Source organism: Lactuca virosa, chromosome 4 (genome assembly GCF_052849685.1).
Source record: "Lactuca virosa cultivar CGN04683 chromosome 4, Lactuca_virosa_CGN04683_v6, whole genome shotgun sequence".
NCBI classification, from domain to species: domain Eukaryota; kingdom Viridiplantae; phylum Streptophyta; class Magnoliopsida; order Asterales; family Asteraceae; genus Lactuca; species Lactuca virosa.
Window position 1 is genome coordinate 200,681,417 of NC_136429.1, and position 23,492 is coordinate 200,704,908.

General features: G+C 35.9%; 1 protein-coding gene across 1 annotated transcript; it reads left to right on the forward strand.

Annotated features, from left to right (window-relative positions):
• Positions 1-14,090: 14,090 nt before the first annotated feature.
• LOC145107915 (pectinesterase-like) lies at positions 14,091-16,938 on the forward strand. The gene is made up of 2 exons (XM_079044873.1): positions 14,091-15,323; positions 16,071-16,938. Exons 1-2 carry the CDS (start codon positions 14,255-14,257, stop codon positions 16,760-16,762), a joined length of 1,761 nt encoding a protein of 586 aa, XP_078900999.1. The 5' UTR covers positions 14,091-14,254; the 3' UTR covers positions 16,763-16,938.
• Positions 16,939-23,492: the final 6,554 nt, after the last annotated feature.

The following is a 23,492-nucleotide window of genomic DNA, read 5'->3' on the forward strand; positions in this document are numbered from 1 at the left end:
TTTGTCCAGAGAAACCCTAGTTCGTGTTTCATCTCACATTTTGTGTGTGTGTGAGCTTGGAGTGTGATTTTTGGTGCTCTTTTGGAAGGAACTTGAAGCTTGAAGAGTGTTGATTGAGAGGAAGGCTGTAGATCCGGTGTCTACACTGTTGTGGCAACCATTGTGAGGTATAAAGTCGATATATTGGCCTTTTATTGTTTAGATCTTCTCTTATGGAAGTATATGGTCATTTTTAGCTTATTTTGGGGTCATTCTTGGATTTCGGCATGTCATGAAACTATGACTTCAGATCTAGACGTCTCATGGCCTCCTTAGACTTAAAGTTGCCAACTTTATCAAGTATTAGCCCGCCTCCATGTAACATCAGTCAAATTTAGGTCAAAAATAAATTGATCAATAATCGTGATTGGGATGAACCAAGTGGTACAGATTGTAACAAGGTTTCCAAAAATATAAAGAACACTGAAATTCGAGTTATAACGAAAAAGTTATGACCAATCGAAGATCCACGACAAAACCGGCAAAACACTATTCAGTGTAAAAAGTGAATTTTTGATAAAAGGCTTTTTAGCCTTATCAATCTAAATGAAAGTTGTAGAATATGTTAAACCGAGAACTTTCATAAAAAGAACGTAAAAATCTGACTTCGTATGAGGAAGTTATGATTTTTCTAAGTTTCGGTTTAGCAGTAGACAGCTAAAAATTCGAAATAAAAATCAATCGATATTTAGCCGACACAACTTAAACGAGAATCGAAGGTCTCGTTAAAATTAGTACAACGGTAAAAAGACAGACGAAAACGGACGTCGGATGAAGAAGTTATGAATTTTTAACAGATTTCCTGTCCCGGTCTGTTAAAAATAATAATATTAAAAATAATGTCAAAATTAGCCGACGAAGTCTAAACGAAAGTTGTAGAGTATAATTTTACCTATGTGTGGATATAAAGAACGTCGAAAACGGAGCTCGTATGCGAAAGTTTTGAATTTCGCAAGTTTCAGGCACAAAAATCGAAAATCTTGAAAACCGGGAAAAATCGCAAGGTCACCCTTCGGCCACGTCACCTCGCAAGCGAGGGCTCCCCGTGTCGGACACGTGTTCGATGCTGATTGGACCAAAGTTGCCCGTGTCATCTTCTGATTGGACCGAAGCCGCGGTCTAATGGCCAGCCGACATCCTTCACATGAACAGTAGCCGCCACACCCGGATCCGATACGGGCCTTGCCTCTCTGTCTCGCATCCGAACTTCGGCCTCGTGGCCTTCGCAGCTGATGACGCGTGGCTGCTAACTTACCCTTCGGACCGCACCCTCGCACCCTACATAAGGGCTGCGAGATTTCTCGGATTTAAGACATTTCCTTCACCATTTTTGATCCTTTTTCACCCATTTCACTTCCATAAACTCACAAACAACCCCCAAGGCCCCGGTATCGTATCTAAAACCCGAAGCAAGCCCCGAAGCCCCGGAATTCTGGAGAAGCTAACCTCTTTTCAGTCGAAGTGCTGCCCGCATAAATCCCGGTTTTTAATCAAAAACTCGCGGTTTCTTCGAGAAAGATCATCTATAGAAACGAAACGCTGCCCAAATCACCACTTATCAAGTGAGTTCACACCCCTATAATATACCTTTTTAAATGGTTTTAAATTCTTTTTAAGGGGGGGGGGAATACAAGTTGAACACAATATAAATTGTGTTAATAATTGAATGAGATAATAATCACACAAAGGATTTCCTTATGCTTTTAAGGATTACAAAATACGTCAAAAATGACTTAAAGCCATGTTAAATTTTTAAAGTCATGTAAACCCTTTTAATACGGTTAAATTCTTTGAAAAAGGTTTTATAAACTATTTCAAATTATAATTGCCAAAATTATGTTTATATATGGATAAATATATATATATATATATATATATATATATATATATATATATATATATATATATATATATATATATATATATATATATATATAAGATTTGAAGGGCTTAGGACTAATGAATTATCTTGTTTCCTTTTCCTTATTTGGATGTGGAATTAAGGTGGTGTTATTTGTCGGAAGGTCGTTCCCTTCTTAATTGTATATATATATATATATATATATATATATATATATATATATATATATATATATATATATATATATATATTATACATATATGAATATAAAAGGTTACTTCATTAGGTATCATTACCTTTGTATCATGCGGAGCAAAGGTGTTCATCCATGAGAAATCATGCTAATCAGATAGAACATATAAATTATAATAGGTATAATTTATGATTCAAAACTAAATATACAAGTATGATTCACGATTGTATACTTTTTATTCCAAGGAAATTACTAACAATTCATTTATCTATACCAGGATACGTATAATACTTTTAGTATATGGATAATATATTAAAGAAGTAATAATACATCATACCGGGTTTGCATTACCAAGGGTACAATACAACGTACCAGGGTTAGCAATCACGAGGTAATAATACATCATACCGGGTTTGCATTGACAAGGGTACAATACAACGTACTAGGGTTAGCAATCACGGTGTAATAATACATTGTAATCTCGTTGAAACAATAAATTTGTGAGACTCTTCATGGTGTACTTATCTAAGTACGACCTTAACTCCTGACTTATTAACCAGAATCTCCTGTAGGGAGAGCGTGAATTTCTGTATAGATCTATACGGGACTGACAATCCCGCACCTTCAGTGTTCGCAACAGTTTGGCCGGCAGGCCTAGGGTAACAAATGTCATATCGTTTCTGACGCCTGAAGAACGTCGCATCTGGCACATCAGTCATATTAGTATGGTTAGTAGAACTCACATGGATAAAACAACGACTAAATTACTTAGTAATATACTTCTCTTAAAACAGTAAGAAAAGATAATTACATCCTATCTATTTTACTGACCAAATATACCTTCTGTTAGTTTTTACTTACATTAAAAACTACGCGTCATGAAATCAAGTATGGAAAATATGCTTGTACTTTTGGTTTTGGAACGTTAAAAACCACAAATCCGTATTATGGATAATAAAATATTTTCCAGGATTAATACCAATGTTTTACTGTAGAACAGATATAACTAAGAATACTTTTACAAATGAAACGGTTTATGGGATTAAACTACCTTTACAAATGGAATGGTTTTAAGGGGATTTAAAACTACTTATCAGATGAAACTTAGTCATTCACTCTCCTTAAACTAGTATAACATAAAGGACCTTTAGTAGTTAATTCTATAACTGCTTAGTTTTACATCAGAGTTATACATAAGTAATATCCGATTGACAGTGAAATGTGTGACTTCCGCCTTACTTCCTGTTCCTTGTTTGGTTGTGGGCTTAGGGCAGATACACCCATTTAACTGTCCATTTGATAGTAGGTTATTTATAACTAGTATAAACTAAGTAACTGCAGAGGGAACTATTGAGGTTATCAGTTTATCACCTCAGGAAATATAGGATTTTTTGGAGGAACCAGCGAACTTTTCCAAGAACTTAGAGTATACCTTATATAACTAAAATACTTATGAACTCACCAGCTTAAATGCTGATCTACTCTTTCAAAATAACTTGTATTCTCAGGATTCCAGTAGACAGGTACACTCCCGAAGCTTTTGAGAAGACTACCTAGTACCGTACTGCGACTCTTGTCTTCTACTGTATCTACTTTGGTGTTTGAATATGTAATGTTTAAACACTTATGTAAAACTTATACTTATTAATGCAATGGTTGTTTGTACTTTGATTACTATATTGCATGTGTTGTGATACTTACATGAAATCCTCCGCCCCCGAACGTTTCCGCCGTTCTGGTATGGGGGTGTGACAGATTGGTATCAGAGCATTGTTTATAGTGAACTCAGTATATCAGTCATAAAAGATATACAACTATAAACCCATTGGGATAAACACACTCTGACCAAGAGTTATACTTTAAAAATATAACAATATTTTATAAAAGTATAAGTACATGCAGAATATATATATACTACAATGAGTATCACAAGAAGAACAAAACAAAAGTATTTGGATGTTGGACATTACAGTTAAACCTAGACAGTGACGTAATCATATCTAGGATCAATATAGCCTGATCAACTATATTCATTTGAGATATGACCAACATGTGTTTGGGAGTGATTGTAGTGTTGCAACAAGTCTAAAACTTACCTAGGTACCAGAAGAATTGTAAAACCAAACATAAAGGTTAAAATACTATAGGAGTATTTTAGGATGCTATAACAAGAAAACTGAAAACTTATCAACTTCTTATATCTAGAACTCCAAGAATCAAACTTATAATACCAAGGAAGTATTTTAAATACCATAAATAAACTTTTGGGAAATGTTAAAAAGATCTTCTCTGGTACGTCTATAATTACTAAGTGGATACGTTAAGGTTATATACAGTTGAGATTTTATAGACTTAGAATATGTGATTTTCACTCTACCTCCTTTTCCTTGTTTGGATGTGGTTTTAGAGTAGGATTACTTATTCGAAGGTCTATTTCATCTGGATTATATATAATCGGTACACACCATGTGATTATAGAAGGACCAGAAAGGATCACCTTCGTAAAAATTTAAATTTTCTCATAGATTCTTTAGACATTCCCATTCTTGTATAAACCCCTTAGATAAATGTAGTCACTCCAGCAATCAATAGAAGAGTCAAGGAGGATCCAACAGAATTTCATTAGGAGAATTCCGATAAAGAAACAGATGAGAAGTAAAAAACTATAGAAATCATTTAGTGCCCTTACCCTATTAAGGACACCGATGAGCGATTCACATGAACTTCCGAGATTCAAAATCTTCATTACAAAGTAATGGGGATCAGTGTCAGAATCGGAAGTAAGACAACTCAGGAATTCAATATACCTACGGAGGAGAAGGACACCCTATAGATACCAGGAGAGAACAAATCATTACTGCCCAGAATAGAACAAACAACAGAGGAAAACCACGCGTGATTCATGTGAAGTGTTTGAGCGCCTTTTCATCTAAGTAATATCTAGTAAATCGATTCAACCTAGTGAGTTAATATTTACATTACTCACATTAGGTTTTGAACTTTTCGTCTTTCCCTGACACGGCTAATAACAATAAATCGGATCACGAAATCTTAATTGATAGTGATTACTTCTCAAATTCATAAGTCTATTTTATGTAGACTTTATTATGAATTGTTTTCAAATTATTTTCAAAAGTTGGAAAACGATATCCACCAATCGAAGGTAATTTAGTTCGGATGACACTCGGTTCATAACCATTCTAGAAACTTATTTCTGCTCCTTACCAGGACTGCATCATAGGGATGCAGGTCGAATCATTGAGAACAGTATAACAAAACGAAAGATTTATATGTAGATACAAATGATTAGAATACATCTAGAGCCAACGATAGTAGCTCACGAGCTCATTTTCTTATCATGTAACAGAATCATGCCTCCAATGAAACGTAACCAACCCATCAGCAAAACACCAATCCTTCAAATAGATGCGGCCACGTTTTAAGCTGCAGTCACAGCAGCTGTAGCAGCTGTCATGGCACACCTTAATGCTAACAACGCAAATATTAGTGGTAATGCTATCGGCAACCCTGATCGTGGTGATGACCAAGTATAGCAACGATTACCTATTTGTAAGGACACTTCGAACCTTAAGCCTAATATCCTGAAACGAAAGTTCGAGAACAAGAAAGGGAGTTGTTCAACTCAAGAACCCAACAGAGGGCAACGAACTGGGGTAGTCAATACCCCCATCAGCCCTGTTATTCCAGCACCGACCACGCCATACTTAGGAAACCTCCCACACTGCAGCAAGTGCAACTACCATCATCATGGATTTTGCCGAGAGCTGCATTGCAATAGATGCAACATGAAGGGTAACACCGCCCGTATCTGTAGAACTCCGGTTGAGTTTATCACTTCAACTACCAATGTTAGAACCATTCCAATATGTCACCTTTGTGGTGAAATAGGACATTACAAGAGGTACTGTCCAACAGAGAAGAACGACGGGGGAGCAAGAGAAGTTTGATCCCAATGCATGGGAAGGCATCAAAGAACCCTGCTATATTTTGTTACGCTTCCAAACCCCGATAATTATCTATAATTAGGATTACTCTCCCATTCAAATTAAATCACAGCATTCATATAAAATTTGAAACCCTAAAGGTAAGATATGATGACTTAGTATACACATAAGGGTCATTTATAATTAAGATTTGTAGACTTAGAGTGAATAATCCCGCCTCATTTCCTGTTCCTTGTTTGGTTGTGGATTTAGGGTAGGGTTGCTCAGTAAAAGGTCTTACCAATCTTAATTATACATGACTTGTATACACCAAGCGTTTATAGAGAGACCTAGTAAGGATCATTTCATGAAAGTTCATAATTTCAAATTATCAGAACCCTCGTATTGGTAGTACCCGCCAAATTCAAATCAAAAAGGGGATTCATAACCAGAAGCACTGAAAACTTAGGTACATAGGATAGTTCATTATCCTAAGTAATCAATTTTCCCAGAACGACTTAATATCTATTTCGTCGAGAAAATTCCGACATCCTCATTCGACATGGTTTGGCCTAGCCCTTACCATGTGAAAATTCTTATGCTGTGTAAGAGAATTTTTTCCTTAATCAGCCGGAAGATGAAATTCTTCCAATCCATAACGCAAACCCTTAGGTTGTCTCTCATTTCAAAACTTCAGAGTTACCCATGGGAAGGGTACCACACCCTTCTAGCCTACTCAATAGGCAGGAAATTTCAAGCGAAAAGCACCGAAGTAGTCTTAGAAGTCAGTATCCACCGAAGTACCCCAATAGATCTCATAGGAAAAATAATTGTACCGCAGGTCAAGTTCAAGAATAGAGACTAAGAACTCATTAGGTTAATCTATCGCTGCTAAGTGTATATACGGGAGTGGTATATAATTTAGACTTAACAAGATTTAGGATGTGTAATTCCGCCCTATCTCATGTTCCTTGTTTGCTTGTGGACCTGGGGCAGAGTCACCCATCCGAACGTTTTGTGAAATCTAAATTATATACGACTCGTATACACGAGGTGATGATAGATGAGCCAAGTATGAGTCTTATCGAAGCAAAAGCCGCAGGCTTACTGCCACAACCGGAGATACCTGAGTGGAAGTGGTAGCGGATTACAATGGGCTTTATAATCAAGTTACCAAGGCAATAGGTGGACTTGATGCCAATTTGGGTGATCGTCGACAGATTAGCCAGGTCCGCGCGCTTCCTACAATTTTGAGGAAACATGCAAATAGAGAAGATAACTAGAACGTGTGTTAGAGAGATTAGTCAGAGTGCACGGTGTACCAATATATGTTATCTCCGTCGAGATAATAGAATCATCTCCCAGTTCAGGCAGTCACTTCAGAAATCTCTAGGAACTAGAGTAGTCCTGAGCATATGTGATCGACTATGGTAAAGTATGGGATACCCATTTACCAATTAGTTGAGTCTTTTACCATGCTAGCATTTAAGTTGCTCCATTCGAAACCTTATGTGGTCGCAAGTGCAGATCCTAGCTACACTGGACTAAAGTTGGTGACACCCAACTAGCTAGAGGTCAAATTTCCACACAACACCTTCGTTGGTCCAGAATTCATCCGAGAAACTACCCAAAAAGAGAATACGAATCAGGAAGCGACATAAAGCTTCCAGAGTTAATCAGAGAAGCTACGACTTCGATAAAAGAAAACCCTTAGAATTCCAGGTTGATGACCTTGTCATATGAAAGTCTCACCTTGGAAGGGCAAGATACGCTTGAGAAAGAGTGGAATACTAAATCCAAGGTACATAGGACAATTTGATATTCTTACCAGAATCGGTCTTGTAGCTTATAAACTTAAACTACCACAAAAACATAATAACATTCATCCCACCTTTCACATATCTAATCTAAAGAGGTGTCTATCCGATGAAACACTTGTTATTTCACTCGATGAAATCAAGTTAAATAAAAGTCTACACTTTATAGAAGAACCAATGGAAATCATGGATAGAGAAATCAAAAGAACCAAGGAAAGTCTTATCCCGATAGTGAAGGTTCGTTGGATTGCAAACCGGGGGACCTGAATTCACTTGGGAAAGGGAAGATTAGATAAAATGAAAATATCCACATCTTTCCCCTAGTCCATGAGTATCACTTTAGACTTAATTTCGGGATGAAATTCCCTCTAACGGGGGATAATGTAACACCAGTCAAATTTAGGTCAAAAATAAATTGATCAATAATCGTGATTGGGATGAACCAAGTGGTATAGATTGTAACAAGGTTTCCAAAAATATAAATAACACTGAAATCCGAGTTATAACGAAAAAGTTATGACCAATCGAAGATCTGCGACAAAACCGGCAAAACACTGTCCAGTGTAAAAATTGAATTTTCGATAAAAAGGCTTTTTAGCCTTAACAATCTAAATGAAAGTTGTAGAATATGTTAAACCGAGAACTTTCATAAAGAGAATGTAAAATCTGACTTCGTATGAGGAAGTTATGATTTTTTTAAGTTTCGGTTTAGTAGTAGACAGCTAAAAATTCGAAATAAAAATCGATCGATATTTAGCCAACACAACTTAAACGAGAATCGAAGGTCTCGTCAAAAGTAGTACAACGGTAAAAAGACAGACGAAAACGGACGTCGGATGAAAGAAGTTATGAATTTTTAACGGATTTCCTGTCCCGGTCTGTTAAAAATAATAATATTAAAAATAAATTCAAAATTAGCCGACGAAGTCTCATCGAAAGTCGTAGAGTATAATTTTACCTACGCGTGCATATAAAGAACTTCGAAAACGGAGCTCATATGCGAAAGTTATGAATTTCGCAAGTTTCGGGCACAAAAATCGAAAAATCTTGAAAACTGGGAAAAATCGCAAGGTCAGCCTTCGGCCACGTCACCTCGCATGCGAGGCCTCCCCGTGTCGGACACATGTTCACTGCTGATTGGACCGAAGTTGCCCGTGTCATCTTCTGATTGGACCGAAGCTGCGGTCCAATGGCCAGCCGACATCCTTCGCATGAACAATAGCCGCCATACCCGGATCCGACACGCGCCTTGCCTCTCTGTCTCGCATCCGAACTTCGGCCTCATGGCCTTCGCAGTTGATGACGCGTGGCTGCTGACTCACCCTTCGGACCGCACCCTCGCACCCAATATAAGGATTGCGATATTTCTCGGATTTAAGATATTTCCTTCACCATTTTTGATCCTTTTCACCCCTTTCACTTCCATAAACTCACAAACAACCCCCAAGGCCCCAGTATCGTATCTAAAACCCGAAGCAAGCCTCGGAATTCTAGAGAAGCTAACCTCTTTCCATTCGAAGTGCTGCCCGCATAAAGCCCGGTTTTTAATCAAAAACTCGCGGTTTCTTCGAGAAAGATCATCTATAGAAACGAAACGCTGCCCAAATCACCACTTATCAAGTGAGTTCACACCCCTATAATATACCTTTTTAAATTGTTTTAAATGCTTTTTAGGGGGGAATACAAGTTGAACACAATATAAATTGTGTTAATAATTGTATGTGATAATAATCACACAAAGGATTTCCTTATGCTTTTAAGGATTACCAAATACGTCCGAAATGGCTTAAAGCCATGTTAAATCTTTAAATTCATGTAAACCCTTTTAATACGGTTAAATTCTTTGAAAAAGGTTTTATAAACTATTTCAAATTCTAATTGCCAAAATCATGTTTATATATGGTTAAATATATAAATAAGATTTGAAGGGCTTAGGACTAATGAATTATCTTGTTTCCTTTTCCTTGTTTGGATGTGGAATTAAGGTGGTGTTATTTGTCCGAAGGTCGTTCCCTTCTTAATTGTATATATATATTATACATATATGAATATAAAAAGGTTACTTCATTAGGTATCATTACCTTTGTATCATGCTGAGCAAAGGTGTTCATCCATGAGAAATCATGTTAATCAGATAGAACATATAAATTATAATAGGTATAATTTATGATTCAAAACTAAATATACAAGTATGATTCACGATTGTATACTTTTTATTCCAAGGAAATTACTAACAATTCATTTATCTATACCAGGATACGTATAATACTTTTAGTATATGGATAATATATTAAAGAAGTAATAATACATCATACCGGGTTTGCATTACCAAGGGTACAATACAACGTACCAGGGTTAGCAATCACGGGGTAATAATACATCATACCGGGTTTGCATTAACAAGGGTACAATACAACGTACCAGGGTTAGCAATCACAGGGTAATAATACATCATACCGGGTTTGCATTAACAACGGTACAATACAACGTACCAGGGTTAGCAATCACGGGGTAATAATACATCGTAATCTCGTTGAAACAATAAATTTGTGAGACTCTTCATGGTGTACTTATCTAAGTACAACCGTAAGTCCTGACTTATTAACCAGAATCTCCTGTAGGGAGAGCGTGAATTTGTGTATAGATCTATACGGGACTGACAATCCCGCACCTTCACTGTTCGCAACAGTTTGGCCGGCAGGCCTAGGGTGACAAATGTCATATCGTTTCCGACGCCTGAAGAACGTCGCATCAGGCACATCAGTCATATTAGTATGGTTAATAGAACTCACATGGATAAAACAACGAGTAAATTACTTAGTAATATACTTCTCTTAAAACAGTAAGAAAAGATAATTACATCCCATCTATTTTACTAACCAAATATACCTTCTGTTAGTTTTTACTTACAGTAAAAACTACGTATCATGAAATCAAGTATAGAAAATATACTTGTACTTTTGGTTTTGGAACGTTTAAAACCATAAATCAGTATTATGGATAATAAAATATTTTCCAGGATTAATATCAATGTTTTACTGTAGAACAGATATCACTAAGAATACTTTTACAAATGAAACGGTTTATGGGATTAAACTACCTTTACAAATGGAACGGTTTTATGGGGATTTAAAACTACTTATCAGATGAAACTTAGTCATTCACACTCTTTAAACTAGTATAACATAAAGGACCTTTAGTGGTTAATTCTATAACTGCTTAGTTTTAAATCAGAGTTATACATAAGTAATATCCGGTTGACAGTGAAATGTGTGACTTCCGCGTTACTTCCTGTTCCTTGTTTGGTTGTGGGCTTAGGGCAGATACACCCATTTAACTGTCCATTCGATATTAGGTTATTTATAACTAGTATAAACTAAGTAATTGCAGAGGGAACTATTGAGGTTATCAGTTTATCACCACAGGAAATATAGGATTTTCTGGAGGAACCAACGAACTTTTCCAAGAACTTAGAGTATACCTTATATAACTAAAATACTTATGAACTCACCAGCTTAAATGTTGATCTACTCTTTCAAAATAACTTGTATTCTCAGGAATCCAGTAGACAGGTACACTCCCGAAGCTTTTGAGAATACTACCTAGTACCGTACTGCGACTCTTGTCTTCTACTGTATCTACTTTGGTGTTTGAATATGTAATGTTTAAACACTTATGTAAAACTTATACTTATTAATGCAATGGTTGTTTGTACTTTGATTACTATATTGCATGTGTTGTGATACTTACATGAAGTCCTCCGCCCCCGAACGTTTCCGCCGTTCTGGTTTGGGGGTGTGACACTCCATGCCCTAAGTTCCTTAATAAAGCTTTGATGGAGTGTTTTAGCCTTTTGATGTCATGCATGGACGTAAAGTTAGCAACTTTACGTGGTATCTCAACCCTAGGGGACCAGATCTATAGTTCGGGGCATTAGACTCACTTAAAAGTGGCTGAATGAGTTATGGCAAGAAAAACTCGACGAGTTTCCTTGCCAACTTGGTGAGTTAGCTCGGGGTTTCTCCGATCTTCTGGACACTTCATGAACTCAACGAGTTGCTGTGATAACTCGGTAAGTTGACTAGGGTTTTCCCGGTTTTCTAAGTTTTGAAGGAACTCGACGAGTCAAGAAGATGCACTCGACGAGTTGGGTCAACATGGACTGTTGACCTTGACTGTTGACTCTGACTTTGACCATGGCTGACCAAGTTGGACTTAAAGGGGTATTTTTGGAATTTTGGGATTTTGATGGAGTTAGTCACATGGTGGTTGTAGGCAGTTGAGTTTGGAGCTGAGATTTGGGAGTTGGATCTAGTCAGTCAGTGATGCTTGTGAGGTGAGTTCTCCTCACTATACTAACAGGGCCGAAGGCACCAAGGTCGGCCCTTTGGAGTGTATCCTGGTTTATCGTATGATGCTATGTGTAGTGATTTGTTAGATCTGTGTCCTAGTATATAGGATGATGTTATGATTGATGATATGTTAGGCCTATATGATAATTGTATGTGCTAGCTAGCGTTTGATAGTTATGTGATATTGTATGATAGCGGGTAGGGTAAGGCAGTCCTGCTTTGTGCTCAAGGCCAACAGACTCAGGGCGGCCCGGATAGACTGAAGGCCCAAAGGGGCGTACCGGTCAGGCCGAAGGCCCGGAGAACGGTCCAGACAAGCTGAAGGCCCGAAAAGGCGGACCAGACATGCTGAAGGTTCTAAGAGTGGTCCAGATAGGCTGTAGGCCCGGTGAGACGGTCCAGTCATGCTGAAGACTATGTATGTATATTGTTGTTTATGCATTGTTCTGTTTGTATGGTGTTGGTATTTTGGGGGAACTCACTAAGCTGTGGGCTTACAATTTTAGATTATGTTTCAGGTACTTCGGATGATCGCGGGAAGGCGAAGGCTTGATCGTGCACCTCTTCACATTTTGTGTTATGATTTCTGAGGTTTCTCTGATATTAAACTATTTTGAAAACAATTTGTAAACAATGAATGGCTTTTGGTTTGTCGAAAATTTTTTAAATTTTAATGAATTTTATGGATATTACATTTTCGACTCCCGAGGTTTTGTACAAGCGATCTCATCACAGATCAAGGGTTTTCCTCGTTATTCTTGTTTCTTACACCTCGAAATCTTAAATAGGATTGCGAATACAATACAAAAATGGTTACTAATTTGGTTGATTCTTGCTTTGCATATTTCTTACTAAAACAACCACCATCACTGTTTTTATAATATCTTAAACACTAATATGAAACTGGTGGCTCTTTGTGTAGTAGTTGGACATCCCATATAAGAGGTCTCAAGTTCAAACATTGGTGGTTTCAATCAAGGGATAGCTATGAGATGGGTGTGCAATGGAGTTCTGAAAGGGGCTGCTTAGTATCATCGTCAAAGGGAAACCCTCTCCCCCAAACTTCACAATACCAGGCAGCCGTAGTGGGCCGTGTGGAATCTATTTTTATGAAATTGGTAGAATCTGAACTCTTTCAACTCAATAAACCTAAATTCATAAATTCATAAAACATAAATAAGTTTTTTCCATTCTAAAACCTAATAATTTGAATCATTCAACCCAACAAAACCTTAAACCGCCGCTATAAAAAAATCATCACCAGAGAAGTTCCCATCTAAGAAACCCCAAAACCTACAATTATAAACTATCGTCAATTTTGCAGACCAAGAAGTCAAAAAAGAAAGAATCAAATAGTATGATGGCAGAGCATGAAGCACGTTTTGTATTTAAATTTTTTTTAGCTTCTTTAGGTAACGTTTGAAAAGAGACAATGGTCAAACACAAGAAGGGAGAAACAAGAGGATGGTCGTCGATGAAAAATAAGAAAGAGGAGGAAACTGGCAGTGGCTGGAAAAAGATTAACGGTGGCACAAAAGATAGGCGATGGTGTTCTTCGTTTAAGAGATATATCACAAAGATGAGGGGAATAAGATTATGGTGAGAGGGAATGGGGTGGGATGGTGGGGTTAGTTTTATTTTATTTTTCTTTAATTTAAAAAAATTTAAAATGTTAAAGAAAATCTAAAACAAAATAAAAAAAGACATTTTAGCAAGGACCAAGCATGCACTAAATTCAAAAAATAGGGATGATCCGTGTAAAACTAAAATAAATTTGAGACCACATATGAGAAACCACATTGACCTATGTAATTTTGTCTAAAGTTTTTGTTTACTATTATTTATATTTTTGTCGATATCCGAAAAAAAAAGAATCATGGCTCAAATGGTTACTTCAAGTCTTCAACTTCTTAATTAATTTACGTGGCTATCGGATGTACGCAATTGTTTTATAAAAGCATACATGCAGCATTCGACTCTCTCCGTCAACCTCTACAACAATTGTTTCTTCCTTCTTCACTGGATCATCCCCAATCCATTTCAAAATCATGTCGCGGACCAAAGATTTCTTCTCCGAAGACTTAGACTCCGGCATGCAAATTAACCTGTCCAACAAAAGAAAAAAGCTGTTCTTAACTGCTTTTGCTTTAATAATCCTATTAGCCTCGGCTTTAATAGGCATTATCGTCGGAGTCAAATCTCGAAACTCAGGCTTCGACAACTCCAGCCCAGAAAGCATCACGGATTCTGAAGCTCACGCAATCGTAAAATCAGCATGCAGCAGCACGTTTTACCCTGAACTATGCTATTCCACAGTCACAAGCCACCCCGATGTCAACATAAAGGTCAAAAATCTTAAGAACGTGATCGAACTTGCTGTTAATATCACAGTAACCGCCGTCGAACAGAGTTACTTCCAGATAAAGAGGCTCACCACTCGCAAAGGTCTCACGAAACGAGAGATAACGGCGCTTCACGACTGTCATCAGATGATATCGGAGACGTTGCACGAACTCCTCGATGTTATCAAAGGCCTCGAGAAGTATCAAACCAAGGAATCACTACGGCATCATGCCAATGATCTCAAGACGCTAATGAGCTCCGCCATAACTAACCAGGAAACTTGTTACGACGGATTTTCCCACGATGGAGCGGATAAGAATGTACGTAAAGAACTGGAGCAAGGCGAGAGAAGGGTGGAGAAGATGTGCAGCAATGCATTAGCAATGATTTGTAACATGACTAATACGGATTTGGCCGAAGAGATGAAGCTGAACGCGAGGAAGTTGAAGGAGGAAGAAAACACGGAATGGCCAGGGTGGTTATCTGCCGGAGACAGGAGGTTGTTGCAGTCAGGGACGGTGAAACCCAACGTGGTGGTTGCTACGGATTGTAGTGGAAACTACAGGACGGTGGCTGACGCCGTGGCAGCTGCACCATCACATAGCAGAACAATTTACGTGATTAAGATAAAGGCTGGTGTATACCACGAAAACTTTGAAGTCCCGTCGACCAAAACTAACATAATGTTTGTGGGAGATGGAAGAAAAACTACAATCATCACCGGTGGCCGAAGCGTTAAAGGAGGAAGCACCACCTTCAACTCCGCCACCGTTGGTGAGTTCTCTCATCTTTCATTTTTTTTTAATCGCAACAAGACTATATCGTTTTAAGTATTAGTGTTTATATTATACTCTTCCGTATTTTAATTTACTATAATCGTTTATTATTGTTAATTAATGCAAGTAAACACTATTAATAACCTTATACAAGATCAAAGCTAAAGTTTACGTACTTACATTAAGCTTACTTACATTAAGCTCTAATCAATACAATAAACTTAAAACATAAAAATAAGCCATCATATACAAAGCATGTGATTTCAACAAACATTACTTAGTCATCGTGAAATTCCAAGTTGCAATGATCATATCTAGACCTACTCTTTCATTTAAAACGAGATCTCCTTTTTTTTTTTAAATATATCATAAATATTGATATATTAATTAGTACTTTAGATATTATATTAATTGTTCAAAGACTCTTACTCGTTAACTAATTAATTTCTAATCAAAAGAAAGGAAACATGTGTTTAGTATGATCGAGGATTTTCGTACTTTTTTTTTGCTGCGTCTTTTTGCACTTTATTATCACCTACTTGTCATCGTATTCTAATTCATACCCACTCACAAATGTGTTACACACCTCATTTTTATTTACCAAGCATGATAACGTTTTAATCGATATAACAGAAACGAATTACTTACTTAACTTTAATCAATGTAATACATTCTTCCAATAAGAACAAAATAAAGTAGTATGTACAATGATAAAAATTTTATTTCTTTTGTGGTGGTGATGCAGCGGTTGTAGGTGATCGGTTCTTGGCAAGGGACATAACGTTTGAAAACACAGCCGGACCTTCAAATCACCAAGCAGTCGCACTTCGTGTCAGTTCAGATTTATCAGCATTCTATCAATGTGACATGTTGGGCTACCAAGACACCCTTTACGTCCACCGTGGTCGTCAATTTTTCATCAACTGCTACATCGCCGGCACTGTGGATTTCATATTCGGCAACGCAGAGGTGGTGTTCCAAGACTGCGACATCCATGCACGCCGCCCTGGACCTTCTCAAATGAACATGATCACGGCACAAGGTCGCACAGATCCTAACCAAAACACAGGGATTGTGATCCAAAAGTGCAGAATAGGTGCCACTTCAGGTCTCCAACCAGTCCAAAGTAGATTCCCAACGTATCTTGGACGACCATGGAAAGAGTATTCAAGGACGGTGGTAATGCAGTCTGTCATTAGCGATGTGATTCACCCCGCCGGATGGTACGAGTGGAATGGGAACTTTGCGCTCAACACATTATTCTATGGTGAGTATCAGAATATAGGGGCCGGAGCTGAAACTTCAGGTAGAGTAAAATGGGGAGGGTTCAAGGTAATCACGAACTACGCAGATGTTCAACGGTTCACCCCAGAAAGCTTCATTGGTGGGGGACGGTGGTTACACGCCACCGGTTTTCCTTACTCTCTAGGTTTATGATTAAGCACGTAATTAATGTATTGCAATTGTTTGTGTGTGTATCGAATAACGATGGTCTTAAATTAAGGAGCGTCTACTATATCTATGAGTTAATTAAATATGATTGATCTCAATGTAATTTTTTGTATAACGTACTTTAATCTCTTTAATGTTAACGTTAATGACTGTCATTTAAATTGACATGGTCAATGAAAGCACTTTATATTGTTTTTTTTTTGTTCCATGTTTATTATGACACTAGACCAATGGTAATTGTGTGCGTTGCACATATGTAAAAAGGGATAATGACTTAAAAGGGTAACATATTATTCGATTTTTACACATTTGGTCACTGAGTTTTTTTTCGTCTACATTTACCCCTTAAACTTGTTAAACTGTACACATTTAGTCCTTATGACCTGTTACTCCAGGTTAGCCGGGAAAATGACTTGATAGGGTAATATATTTTTAATTTTGTACACATTTAGTCCTTAATATTTTTGTACATATTTAGTCCTTAACATTTTTTTTTGTTTCAAAATAAGTCATTTTTTTTACTCATTCAGTACTTAAAAATGATTTCTTTAGATTATTTTCACGACATCTTACGTGAGACAATCATTGATGAGGTGTTTGGGGTTGTTGATACTTATGTCCAATGCGATCTCGACTGCTTGGTTGCGTAAGTCTTATGGTTTGACTTAGGTCTTGTATTTTGAACATCGTAACTTCTTCATACGATATCAGATTTTAATGATCTTTATTCACATGTTCATTTTTTGAGTCTACTACAACTTTCATTAAGATTACTCCCGTTAAAATGTAATATATTTTTACTAACGATTTTATAAAAAAACATACATACATGCATTCATAAAAAACGTACAGACAGGGGAAGACGTAGTAATACATTGTAGGTGTTGCCGAGATGAAATGGGTGTTGCCGATACATGGAAAATAGGTATAAACGTAAAAAAAAACGAAAAATTTTCCACTGCGAACAGATAAAACAGGTGTTGTCGTTGCAAGGGACCATACTAAATCCGCCACCGCGTATGGATATAAAAATCGTAAGTAAAAATATATTATTTTTTAATGAGAGTAATCTAAATGAAAGTTGTAGTGGACTAAAATACGAACATATGGATATAAAGATCGTTAAAATCCGAGATTATATGAAGAAGTTATGACGTTCAGAACACATGACCTAAGCAACCAAGTAGTCGAGATCGCGATGGATATAAGCATCAAAAGCCTCATACACCTCATTAATGAATGTCCCACGTAAGATTTTGTGAGAAAAAACTAAAAAATCATTCATAAGTACTGAATGAGTACAAAAAAAAATGATTTACTTTGCAAAAAAAAAAAAAGGACTAAATGTGTAAAAAAATATTAAGGACTAAATGTGTACAAAGTGAGAAATATATTACCCTATTAAGTCATTTTTACCGGGTAACCTGGAGTAGCCGGTCATAAGGACTGAATGTATACAGTTTAACAAGTTGAAGAGGTAAATGTGGACGAAAAAAAAAACTCAGTGACCAAATGTGTACAAATCGAAAAATATATTACCCTTTTAAGTCATTATCCCTATGTAAAAATTACCTAGTTAAAATAGGAAAAAATAAGTTATATTAAAAATATGTAAATCATTGTTATTAACAATTAAATACTAATTTTATAATAAATATAAAAAATTATTTTAAATATTCTCATGTTAAACTATATCATAAGAGATAACATTGGAACTTGGAGTTGTTGTATATATACAAAGTTATATGTAGTTAAAAGAATGTAAGTTGTTACAAATGACTAAGTATTATTGTTATCTATTAAATAATAATTTCATACTAAATTAAAAAGTTTATTTTAAATATTATCACTATGTAGAAATATGATAAGAGATACATCATTTATAACTTGGAACTTAAAATGTATTAGTTACAGGGTTCTAAAACTTGGTCAACTCAGTCGAATACTCACAGCAAGTTACTCAGACTCAATCTTCATCCAAGGCGATTTTTGCCACCTCAACAAAAGACTCGAATATTAATCAAACTCGGTCAAAATCTGTGCAACTCCAACCGATTCAACTCAATAAACCCAACACCATGGTTTTGTTTTGTTTTACCAAAAAGTCGGTTTGAATAAAAAAAACTTGTCCGATACAAAACCATTTTCGAAAATTTTAAACTTAACTCGACATTTGCCAACAAATACAATTTCACCACATAATACCCTGAATACCTTATAAAGGCAGACATAATGAAGTTCTCATTGCTTTATTCCTTTAAAGCATTTTACGTCTTTTCCTATTTACAGATGAGGAGACATCTCTTGTTTACTCTCACAATCGATATATGTGGGATGAAGAAATTTTAATCAAACTTTTTTTGTCAATAATTCTATTTACTTAAATAACATATTAGGTAAATAAATGAACGTTATACCAAAAATATATTGTTGAATATTTTTTAATAATCTCAGTAAGTTAATCAATAATTCAATTTTTCAATAATTCTAAAATCATAAATCAAATAAAGCTACATAATATAGAATATAATATAGAAAGTTCGTTCACATATATTTGACATAAAAATTCATTATAATATGAATTCATTTATAGAAAGGGATTTTATGCTTATGAATCAAATAAATTTTCGAAAAAACTCCCTTCTTCTTATAAAATTGAACAGCAAAATGGTTGAGTTACAAGGTATAATACAGGGGGTTGTTAGCCCATACCTTCTTCTTATATGTAATATACGTTGAATACTCTATGTCTAGACCGAATACACGTTACTCGTTAGTCCAGTGACTTAAGAGCGTGTAACGACTTTGACAATACTGACTAGTTATAACAATTGAATACATTTCATAAAAATAGAATAAAAATAAATTTATATAAAACCACATTCATAATTAATTATAAAATAGTATGATATGATAGGATCATTCAACTGATATTATGAAAAAGAAAAATGTTTCTTTTATAGTATAGTATGATATGATGATACGATATGATAACATGATTATCTTATTTAGTTTCCTAGTTTATTTCAATAAAAAAAAATTATTTTTGAAATTTTTTTTAATCAATAATAATATAACAGCATCATAATAAGATGAGAAAACCATAAAGATAGTTCTTGCTATTTAGAATTTTCTTTGACAAAAGTCTCTCTCTCTCCCTCTCTCTCTCTCTCTCTCTCTATATATATATATATATATATATATATATATATATATATATATATATTAATCCGGTTTCATTGTACATTTGATCCATAATTCTGACAACCGTTAACCACCCTTCGTATTCTCATCCACTTGTCACGCTCTTGAAGGTAGTTGTAACGCCCGTGTTTCTGGCTAAGCATTATTATGATGATGTGATAGTTGGGGTCAATAATTGTAACTTATTTGATGTAATGAAGAAGAATTATTTGAGTATTATGTGATTTACGTGTAAATTATGTCCAATATACGTGCTTATAACGATATAATAAAATTGGAATAAAATACGTGTAAAAAATAAATAATAATTAGACCCAATATCTTTGAAGAAAGTTGAAGTAGTCGTAACAAGGATTCCAGAGATATAAGGAACGTTGGAATTCAACTTATAACGAAGAAGCTATGACCATCGAAGTTTCGCGATTAAACCGGCACGGCTCCGCATATTGTAAAAAGTAATTTTTTGACAAAATACTTTTTAACCCTAGCGATCTAAACAGAAGTCTTAGTAGACGTTAAAGCGAGAGTGTGCATATAGAGAACGTCCAAATCTGACTTTGTTAGAGGAAATTATGATTTTTCTAAGATTCAGTGTAGCAGTATACAACTTAGAAATCAAATTTTAGATTGGTCGATTTTTAGCCGACATGATCTACATGAGAATTGAAGATCTCATTAATAGGAGCTCAACGATATAAAGACGGACGAAAAAGGACGTCAGACGACAAAGTTATGAATTCTTAACGGACTTTAACTGTTTAAGACTGTTCAAATATAACTTTATAAATAAAGTCAAAATTAGATGACGGAGTCTTAACGAAAGTTGTAGATCAGGTCGATAGCTACGCGTGGATATAAAGAACGTCAAAAACGGAGCTCGTATGCAAAAGTTATGAATTTTACAAGATAATAAATTTCCGGATTAACTAGAGGATGTCACGTGTCGCGGTCTAGCATCACACCTTCTTCCCCACTGATTGCCACCAGATTGTGACACATGGCATGTTACGCCAAGCGTGCTGCTTAGGTACGCACCGCGTGATGAAGTATTGAATCAAGTAATGAACGTAGAATCAGAGTTACGAGAATTAAGAACACCGAGAGTAAATAATATCTGGTTTCAGCTCTATTATGCTTCAAGTTTACAAAGAGATCATAGACAAGACAGACTCCCCAAAACTCTTATCTATCTCTAAGTAACTCCCTTATTTATAGGAGAACTATAAAGCATACAAAAAATACTAAGGCTTGTATTCGGCTTCGACATAAAGGTACCTTAGTAAATACATAACAAAACTAACGAATGTAACTCTTACACAGACTTCGACATATTACAATATAATTTCGACATTACAATCTCCCCCTTTGTAATAATGTCGAACTTCTCAATTGGTGAGAATCTGTTCAGGAAAATGCATCATTCTACGAATCTCCGTATACCAGCTCATCACCTTCTTTAGCTATGCGTTATCACCATCATTGTTCTTTTTGCAGTTATTCATACGAATAATGAAGTTTGTATATTGAGCTGTAGTATATATTTCCACTTCATTTGCTTCAAACAAAAAATCTTTTTGTTTTCCCATTTTTATATTTTCCAGCAAAAACCAATCCCAAAGGCTTTAAACAAATCTCCCCATCAACATATTTCTTCAGTTCTACTTTAGACTTCGACACTTCCATAGCCACTTTTACTTCTTTCCCAAGTGAAGTTGACAACTCAACATCAGTCAAGGCTAGACAATCATAGTAATTGTCTATGAATATTTTGATATGACCAAGACCTAGTCTCAAAATTTCCTTATCAGTTCCTTGAAGTTGTGAAGAATACATGTATTTCAAAGTTAGAGCAACTTGAATAAGATCATTCAAGTTCATGAGAGGGAAATCTGCAATTGAGAAATCATATGCAACCTTGTTTGCTCTAACAACATGATAACTAATGTTCTGTATCATGTTCTCAAACATTACATCTTTTGTAATACTCAACACCCCTGTGATCTTGATAAGTGACCAAACTTCATCTTGTCTGTTTCCATCAACTGCATGAAACCTAAGTTTCATATGATGAAAGTCATCTTCATTCTTGAACTTCTCTAGCACCTTATACTAAGTAGTTATGAACATCATTTCATTAACAGGAAAATCGAGTTGATTCATATCAGAATTTTTGATAGAATAACTCTTTCGTGGTTTCTTCTCAAATGCATACATTTGATTGTATGACACTCTGGCTTCGATGTTTTTGTAACTATGCAACTTCTTAGGATCTCCCTTATCCATGTGTGTGACATCCCTAAAATCACGGCCAAAAAAGACCGGTTTCATTTATGCTTTTTAAAATAATTTCAGAGTAAATCCATTGATTTAAAAAGGGTTGCGGAAATTTGTCCCCAAAACAATATATGATAAAATGAAGTTTATCAAAGCATTTCGTAAAGAAATGTATTTTCATATATAATCAAAACTTCGGGATGTCATGTTCCGATACAGACACAAAAGCATAAACATTAAAACATAGACCTTACACAGTTATAAACAACAACAGGTCTATAAACAAAATATCTTCACAAGTTCCCCAACTTATGCTCTCGCGCCACTACCTGTAATACAAATAAACTGAGTGGGTCAGGCTTGGGAGCCTGGTGAGCATATAGGGTTTTCAACCCACAATAAATAATTATATTTAATTTCACCAACCAACAATAACCCGATTACCCATTCCCATTATCCTCACTTTACGTCCCTAAAACAACAACTATCACAAGGGACCTAATCTTGGATTTTCATCGGGACGGACAATACTGCAAAGGGGTTTCCTCAGCAATGAATGTCCTAAGGCAACCATGAGGGGGATAGAATATAGCAAATGAACACCCAAGTTCACCAACACCTACAGGTTATGAGCCTGTCAGCATTCCACAGAACTGTCTAGAAAAGTCTGTGGTCGTCATCCATATTCTGTTGAATGACTAGATCACAATCACATCGAGGCCTCTCATCATTTTATTTCATCACACAACAACTGTCTACCCATGTTCTACCCAACATATTAGTAGATAAAAATATATACATTTATATACAGCTTAAAACCTGTACAAATCATTCATTCAATAAATTATTCAAATAAGCAAATAATATTCAAACACATAACACGTATTTTGTAGAGAATACTTCGTATCTATGTGTTGGAAGAAAATGAATATATACTCACTTGATAAGACGATGATCGAACAACACCTCGTCTCTTAAAATAATCTTTTTCGATAAAACCGGGATGTTTTCTTGAAAACCGGGTTTCTTGCGGGCAGAGTTTCGGCTCGGAAACTTCACTTCTTGGGAATTTCGGGGCTTCGGAACTTGCCTTGGGTCTCGGGAATAATATCGGGGCTTCGAGGTATTTCTTGCATGCAAAACGAGGAAAATTGGGGAGAGAAAGAAAGAATTTTGGCAAAAGAAGTCAGCAGCCTCGCATGCCCTTTTATAGCAGCGAGACCTCGGACTACGTTGG

Excerpts from the sequence above, each read along its gene's own strand:
- LOC145107915 (XM_079044873.1), top strand. The coding sequence starts at position 14,255 with ATGTCGCGGACCAAAGATTTCTTCTCCGAAGACTTAGACTCCGGCATG. Across the intron at positions 15,324-16,070 it reads CTTCAACTCCGCCACCGTTG|CGGTTGTAGGTGATCGGTTC; the intron begins GTGAGTTCTCTC and ends GTGGTGATGCAG.